The sequence below is a fragment of the Rhagoletis zephyria genome, unplaced genomic scaffold, assembly GCF_001687245.7.
Source record: "Rhagoletis zephyria isolate East Lansing unplaced genomic scaffold, Rhagoletis_zephyria_1.1 Rzeph_scaffold_00184, whole genome shotgun sequence".
Lineage (NCBI taxonomy): Eukaryota > Metazoa > Arthropoda > Insecta > Diptera > Tephritidae > Rhagoletis > Rhagoletis zephyria.
In genome coordinates, this window is record NW_016157268.1 from 171,005 (window position 1) to 179,995 (window position 8,991).

Genomic DNA, 8,991 nt, shown 5'->3' on the forward strand with positions numbered 1-8,991 from the left:
CGTGACGACTTCTAGGTCTACAAAATACCTAGGGGTCAAGCTTGACAGCCAACTCACATTCTGGCCACACGGCTGATGGCGAACTTGGGCGGCCCGAAGCCATGCCGCAGGAAGCTTTTGATGACAGCGGTCCAATCGGTGCTCCTGTACGGGGCAAAAATATGGGCTGAGGCATTGAAAGTAAAAAAAATACCGGATTCAAATGTCTTCGGTCCAGCGCAGAGGGGCACTACGCATTGCTTATGCATTCCGTACAGTGGCCGCGAACGCGGTTCTAGTTATTTCTGGCGTCATGCCAATTGAGCTACTTGCTTACGAGCGAAAAGAGATTTACAATCTCAGTGCCGAGATAGGTCGAGCAGCTGCCGCGGCAAGGGCGCGCGAGCAACTGATCCAGCAGTGGCAACAAAACTGGAACGCGAGCACAAAAGGTCGATGGACACACTCCCTGATAGCCGACCTTCAAACATGGCTGAACAGACCACATGGGGAAGTCGATTTCTACCTGACGCAATTCCTCACCGGTCATGGTTACTTCCGAGAATATCTTCATAGAATGGGAAGGGTGGACTCACCGTTCTGTCACTACTGTGGAAACACTTCTTGATTTCGCGCAGAATGTTGGAAGAAAGACACGGAGACATAACTCCGAACAACATAGTTGGGATAATGACCTCCAGCGCAGAAAAGTGGGAAGCTGTTGCGAGATACGTGAAATTCGTACTCCGCTGCAAACGAGAGGACGGTTGTCTACTGAGGACAGCCGAATGAAACGCCCCTACAAAAGAGCAGCACAAGGCTCTAACAGCGCGCTCCTGCATCTGAAGACATGCAGAATTGCGGTGCCAGGTGTAAACCGGACTGCTATTGGAACAGACTATCTATAACATGATTTAATAATACAAGGTTCGATAAACTGACAGTTGTCTCTCTCGCACCGCTCCATTGGCAGTGGCACCGTATTGCTTCTTTGCAAATTTACTTGGAAAAAGTGTAGCTTTGCTGTGAAATATAAGTATAAGTTTTTGTGCAATATGTTTATTTGTATATGCATATGAAGCACATTTAACTGATAAAAACATAAATTGTTTTTAAATTGGATGCTTACATAAATCTCATAATAGTTTTATTTTAATCTTGAGTTACAGCTAAATAGCACGTAAATTACGTAATTCACGTAGATATATTAATATTTCGTTCAATATTTCATTTATAATGCCAGATTTCCTGCAGATACATTAGAATTTACAAAAGCAATTTCACTACTAACTGCCTGCTTTGCGTACTTTTCTACTACCATTTTCGCAAGCAGGGATTGCATTCTTCCCCTTTCTCTGTCCTTCGTAAATGCAACCTTTTGTAAGGAAGTGTCAAAGCGCAGCTGCCAGTAATTATCTAACCTTGTATTATTGAATCATGATTATATAAATAATAACAAAAATAAATAATAATTAATAATTAAATAATAACAAAATACAAATAATTTTGATATAAACAGTTTGCTACGCAAAGGCAACTGTTTCCGAAAAGCGCAAGATAAAAGGACATCGCAAAAGGAGCTGCTACTCAAAAAGTGACTGCAGCGGTAAATAGACGGCTAACTAGCGACGTTTTCGAGGCGATGGGCGATAAGGACGGCACTTTGAAAGTGCGTTTGCGCCCCCTGACTGCGGCAGGAATCAGGCAGCATACTGGAGTTGGTGGAGGAGAAGGCGACGAAGACAACGGCAAGTTAGGCAAGCACAGAGCTATACTTGCCTAAAAGTTCTAACAGCCGTGCGAGCGAAGAAGGGCACTGGAACCCTAAATCTGGTGACCAAGACGAATTTATGTAGAAGAGTTCAGCAGCAGGCAGCGAGGCGATTAGCGGTACATTTACACCGGCAGAAGTACGCAGCGGTAGCAACGACAGCGACGACGAGTGGCATCTAGACGAGATGGTAAGAGCGACCACGCCGATCGAGGTGTCTGATGACAGCTGTGACTAGCCAACGCAGTGGCGAAGAAGTGAGGACTGCCAACGCCCAGGTGAGGGTTACGTGGACTATGTTCGGCGCGTTACAGAGCACCGAATCGTGGCGGCAACCACTTGCGCAGGCGTTGTGCGAAGTAGTGGCTTCGACAGTAGCAACTGACATCCGAGACGATGAAGGCAGCGAAAAGCAGAATGCGCTCACCCTATTGGTGGAGGAATTCCGCAGGTTGGAGGAGTTACAAAAAGCCAAAGGAGCACAAACACAGAGCCAACAGACCCGATGATGGTTCATGAGATCTAGCGATGGTTACAAAAAGGCGCAGCACAGCCAAAAGCACTACCAGATGACTGGCGAAAATTCAGCGGCGTCGACCTGGTGCCCAAGTCCATCACTAAGGGTCTTCACAATTGGCCTTTAATTTTTATTTTTTAAACTTATGCATGCTAATACTATGTCTCCATTGTGAGATTTATTGAAGATTTAGCCCTCTGACGAGATTTGACGTTAAATCTTTTGAGATTTATCATATATAATTAAATCTCGAAAGGCAGTAGATTTAAGTTAAATCTTCGTCAAATCTTCAATAATATTGATCAAGAAGTACAATTTGTTGGATGTGGCAACCACAAATCCACATGCAATAAGTCAAATGACATTTGAGTTTTCAATATACAGTTGAGGACATTGAAATCTAGCCTATCATAAAAACATGAATTTTCGTATTTTTAGGGATTTTTATATTTTTTTGTTAGTTTGGGAGCAAAATTAGTAATACATATTTACATAATAAATTAAGAAAATATTATTTTAAAAACTAAAAATTTAGAAGAAATGTTCTATAGCAATATCATGCAGTGTCTTTTCCGCTTTCTATAAGTCATTTACGCGCTGCGACAAAAAATTTATAAACTTCGGTAATGGCTCTGCTTCGATAACATTGCACCGAACATTCTCTAGAACTCAGTTCGTATTCATGATATGCCAAAGGCCCACGATTGGATTTTCGGTTCCCTCCTATGAATAAGAGAGTTCTACAAAAATTTTTCTTTCCGCAAATGTTTTTTACCGTTTTGATAATTTTTCTTAAATTCGGGAAAATGATTCGGAATATGGTACCATTCTTTACACTTTCCAAACTATATATTATACATACATACATATTTACCACGAATAAGAAGCCAATAATATTCAGAATTCATATAATGAAATTCCGCTTGGTACCTTCCTTTTATCTGTCTGTATATCAATGTCCTCAATTGTATTTGTAAAATCATACATAAGTAAACGTCAAATATTTAAAAATGTGAACGTCAAACAGATCTCGTAATGGTAATGGAGACGGTTGTGATTTAGCAACTGGATTTATTAAATCTTAATGGATAAATCTCTCAATGGAGACATAGTATAAGTAAGCTTTTGAAAATTTATAATGGTTGTTATATGTACATACATGGATGGAGGATGGTTCCGTGCGCAGAAGTGGACAACTTTTGACTGCTATTCACCTGGGAATGGCCAGAAGCGATTCTTGTGCGTACGGCTCACATTGCAGCCCACAACGTCCAGATATTTATATCCACGTATCCTCTGGGTAGCAACCAATCATCCGTTTGGTGAGAAGGCGTAAAACTTCACGTGCGCTGGGTTTGGGTCCCGCCACGTTAAAACCCCGCCCAATGAAAGAGAACAAACAGCGTCGGATGAGACCCCCTTTTTTTTGAGGACGACCACGGCAAGCATCTAAAGGACTATGATTTAAGGGTATGCACCTGGAATATCCGGGGAAGGTGCCTCTGCCCGGCTGGTTGATGTCCTCGGGAAGACAAAGGCTGACATCACCGCCATCCAAGAAAAGCGATGGGCAGGGCAAAGAAAAGTAAGCGTGAAGCCATGCGACGTCTACTACAGTTGCCACGTAAAGGAGTGCTAATTCGGTGTTGGATTCGTGGTAGGAGAGAGGCTCCGTCGGAGAGTGCTGGCGTTCACCCTGGTGGACGAACTTCTAGCCACAATCCGCATCAAAGCTAGATTCTTCAACATCTCGCTTATCTGCGCTCATGCCCCGACGGAAGAGAAGGATGAGGCGTCCAAGGATCTCTTCTATGAGTGCTTGGAATGTACATATGAGCGCTGCTCCCGACACGATGTCAAAATCGTGCTTGGCGATTTTAATGCCAAGGTGGACAAAGAAGGGATCTTTGGTGCCACTGCTAGAAAATTCAGCCTCCACGACGAAATGTCCCATAACGGATTGAGGCTGATCGATTCCGCCGGGGCTCGAAACATGGTAATATGTAGTACCAGGTTTCAGCATAAGAACATACACCAAGCTACATGGCTGTCTCCAGATCGAAAAACGAGAAACCAAATCGATCATGTTGTGATAGACGGAAGGCATGCTTCAAGAATTTTAGACGGACGCACACTCCGAGGACCAAACATCGACTCGGACCACTACCCTTCAGGCAAACGGTGACAATTTGCCATAAAGTGTAAATTGACAGGAGAAAAGAGTGCCACTACGATGAGCAGTCTTGGTGATGCAGTGGGTATCAGTTCAGTTTTTGTTTACTTTCAGCATTCGTTAGCTCGTACGAAAAAAGCCGAATGGATAGGAGAAATACGGCGGCGAAATGATTAAAACTCCGCCTTTATAACCACGCGGAGGGCATCAAAAATACCAGAGACGGAAAATAAACATTCTTTTTTAAATTTTAACAAACAAAATTAACAAGTTTTAATCGTCGTAAAACAGTTTTAGCTATACTCACGTATTTGTGTTCCTAATAATAAATTAAAAATAATAACAATAATTAATATTTGACTAAGAAGAATATTTCAATTAAGAATAATGATCCTTCAGGAAAACTCAAAAGCTGTAGCAGCGTGATTTCCGTCGTATCCTTTTCAGAGGTAGCGACACCCTAATAAGAGGAATAAGTCCCAAAATTATCAGGTCACAATTTCTTGTAACCGGAAAGCGAAACCTAAATCAAACGCGTTTTTTTAGTCAGCCTATAGATTCGTTAAAGCTTTTAGGAATATGTTTAGTCGATGAAAATATTAATGACTTAGAGGAGAGTTTTCCCACATCCAAAAGTAAATACAAATGTATAGGCTTACCATATCAGAACAAAATTTTGTTAGTTCCAATCCTACATGGCTGCTTTTAAACAAACATAACTAAATGAAACAATCGAAAACCAAACTGCATGTACACATATATAAGTTATATAAAACTCTTACTAACCTTTTTTATCAACATTTTTCAAGGGAAATCCCGAAAATGCAAAATCGAGCATTGAAGCACCTTAACTCAAAGGACGAACTGATTCTACTCGAAGGTAAATATTTACTACTTTTAAGATTTCCAGGTTTTACGTATTAACTTCATTTTATTACAGGTGAAAAACGATGTGAAAATTGTAAAAGGTTAGGGGACAAAATTGATCAAAAATTCCAAGAACTAGAAGGTAAATGCATATTCAATGCAAAATAAGCTAATTGACATGTTATAGTTGTGTATTATTTAAGATGCCCCAAGATCGATGAATCTTCATCGATCGACATACAATTTTTCATGCGTGCTTTTTTATACACAACGGTCATTTACTTCAATAGTGTTAAGATATAATAATAAAAAATCGAGTTAAGTAGCGGAAACGAACGCTACTTCTTCTTCTGTGTGGTGTAAAAATGTCATAGCTGTACCGATTACCAGTTATTCACTGGAAAAAAATATGTATTCATTTGTACTATGGAAGTATATGTAAATTAAAAGCTTTACAGCCATTTTTTTATCGAGTTTTCGGTTTTTTGAGTTATGACAATATTGAAGTAAATGATCGATATATTTAACGAGCTTCTGGCCCTTTTATATTTCCGGTGAAATTTTTGATATTTCGAAGCAGCTTAATACTCACATTGCCCAAAGTTCAAAGAAATATTTATTGTATTTTTATTAAAACTATTTCCGATCGTTTTTTCCAGATAGAATGAATCATCAAAGTTATCACACCTCTAATCCCAATACTAACCAATGGCGCACCCTTTACTCACGTTGCCGTGCATGTGACTTCTTCATTGCCCCAAATAGCACTTTCGCTGACTTAGCACACGCGCAAGCGATCGGTAATGGTCTGATTATGCATACTTCGCATAACTTCGCACAACTTCGCATAAACTTCAAACTGTAATTTCGTATGTACTTTGTATGTATTTTGTATGTATTCCGATACCCAGAAATTAGCAGAACTTTTATGAACTTAGTGATCTGTTGAGTTTAGATTTTGCTTCACATTTTCTTAAGTAAATAATAAGCAATATTGGCCTACACGCGCAACTCATCGATTACGAAATGCGGTTGGTGGTGGGATCTGCAACGTAGACATAAGTAAGTTAGACTAAGGGCCGGTTACTCAATGTCTGGTTAACACTAATCTCCGGTAAAACATCGTTGTCGACGTTACCCACTCCATGTTATATGCATGGAGCCGAATAATGATGTTTAAACGGAGATTAGTGTTAACCAGACATCGAGTAACCGGCCCTAAGAAGTTAGTTGGTAAGAAATGAATATTGTTCGAATCAGTTGAATGAGGGAGTGCAACCGGTGCACAAGGAACCTGTCTATTGTGAATCAAATTAATTTGTATATTTCCTTTTGAGTGCAACCAGTGCACAATAAACCTATCTTTTTGTGAATCAAATTAATTTGTGTATTTCCTTTGGTCGGTGAACAGTGAGTTCACCGCAACTTTAATTTTTTATCAGTTCTCCTTCCGAGAACTGTAAGTGGCGCCCGAGCAATCGGGTGCGAAGTGGACAGAAGGAAAAAAAAGAACAAATAAAAAATAAAAAGTAAACTTGACTAAGCGAAACTGAAGTGTTTACAAGATACAAATTTCTAATAAAGGCCGAAAAAAGTAAACTTGACTAAGNGAATACGCGCCAACGTGATGTTCTCAGCTTCAGTGTAATTCCGCGAATGCTTTATTTTCCTCTTCTTAGTATACACATTCTTTTGACACTTACAACTAAATCGCCAATAGATGGCAGTACACTGTTTATCATAACTACACATAACCCAGTATACCACAATACCCCCCACTTATATTAGGACCACGTCCAAATGTTAATCCTAGCTTATATCTAATGGTCTTTTTCCGTAATTCAGATATCTAATCCTTTCTTGTTCTTGCTAATTTACAAAATTCGATTTTTTTTTGTAGTTCCATTCATATGTATATTATTCCTTATAATTAATTTTATTCCTTTTTCTTAACTCCCTACGGCCCTGTCCTATATCGTCGTTTACCTCCTCATTTCCACCGTCAGTACCGACACCAGCCACGTTCGTTGTTTTAGACCCCTCTTTCTCGTTGCCTCCCGTCGTATCTGCCGTGTTCGCTAATACCGCCTCGTTTGGTTCCGTGACGCCCGGAATGATTTGATCTAGATGCCGAAGTATGGTCTGATTGCGAGTCAATATACAGCCATAATNTTGATCTAGATGCCGAAGTATGGTCTTTTGATTGCGAGTCAATATACAGCCATAACTTCAAGGTCCTGCTCCTTTACTAACATAGCTCCTATTGACTTCTTGAACGTTTTCACGAAGTTCTCCGCCTGGCCGTTTGTGGCAGGGTGACCAGATGCAGTTAAAACATGTTTTATGTTGTTGGCTTCTAAGAATATTTTAAATTCCGTGGATGTAAACTGACTACCATTGTCACTTACTAACACATCTACTAGCCCATACCTGCAAAAAACTTCGCGTAAGCGTGAAATAGTAAAGCTAGTGGTAATATCCTTTGTTTTGAAAATCTCTACCCACTTGGAGTACGCATGAATTACTATCAAAAACTGGAAATTGTGCACCGGACCTGCAAAATCCACATGGATTCTGGACCAAGCCCCATCTTCTGGTGCCCAGAGTATGAGTTCACTTTTTGGTGGGCTGGGCTGGCAGAACCTACAAGGTGCGCAGTTAGCGATCATTCGCTCTATATCTTGGTCCATTCGGGGCCACCAAACATATGACCTAGCTAAAGCTTTTGTCTTCACTATGCCCAAGTGAGAGTAGTGAAGCTCGTTTAAAACCTTCGACCGAAGTTTGATGGGCACAACTACTCTATACCCCCATAATAAGCAATTATATTCTACCGATAGTTCGTTACTCCTGCTTATGAATGGAATGTATTCCTCGCCTTTTAATGCTTGTAGGCTACCGCTATTCAGGGCTTCGCATACCTTCGACAAAATTAAGTCACGCCTAGTCTCCATAGAGACCTTTTTAAAATTCAGATTAAGCTGATTATTAGTGCTGATAAACCCAACGTAACCACCTTCTACGCTGTTTCTTACTGATGCTACTTGCGGAAATCTCGAAAGGTGGTCTGCGAAGTTTGTAGACCCCTTTATATGCCTCACCGAATAGTTAAACCCTGATAGAATAAATGCCTATCTTTGCAGTCGCGCCGCCGCCATAACAGGTAAACCTTTGTTCTCTCCAAAAATTGCAACTAACGGCTTATGGTCTGTCTGCAACTCGAAATGGTTTCCCAAGAGATACTGTCGGAGTTTTCCCACGCTATATATTATGGCTAATGCTTCCTTCTGTATGGTACTGTAGTTTCTTTCTGCCTGCGTTAAGGCACGTGACACAAATGCGATTGGTCTGTACTCTCCACCAGCGCATAAATGAGATAAAACGCCGGCTACCGCTACGTTAGATGCGGAAGGTTGGCATCAAAACGCACTAAAACAATATCAGACGTAATCTCCTTTTTTAACAAGTCATACGACTCTTGACACGACTTTGTCCACGCAAATTTCACACCTTTTCTCAATAACTCGTACAGTGAATTAATTTTGTGGGCAAAATTGGGTATAAACTTAGCGTAATAATTTGTCATACCTATGAACTCCCGAACTTCTGATACATTCTTAGGGCAAGGCGCTTCCAGCACCGATGAAATTCTCTCCTTACTTTTTCTTAAGCCATGCTTTTCTA

The 8,991-nt window shown here is 40.5% G+C and overlaps 1 protein-coding gene across 1 annotated transcript in view; it reads left to right on the forward strand.

The window, feature by feature from the left end:
* Positions 1 to 6,441, forward strand: part of LOC108357945 (uncharacterized) — a 45,461-nt gene extending 39,020 nt beyond the window's left edge. The window contains exons 2-4 of the mRNA XM_017609031.1: positions 5,250 to 5,320; positions 5,381 to 5,449; positions 5,967 to 6,441. Coding sequence (XP_017464520.1) covers positions 5,263 to 5,320; positions 5,381 to 5,449; positions 5,967 to 6,172 — 333 coding nt within the window. The 5' untranslated portion in view covers positions 5,250 to 5,262 and the 3' untranslated portion in view covers positions 6,173 to 6,441. The remainder of the gene's footprint in view (positions 1 to 5,249; positions 5,321 to 5,380; positions 5,450 to 5,966) is intronic.
* Positions 6,442 to 8,991: the final 2,550 nt, after the last annotated feature.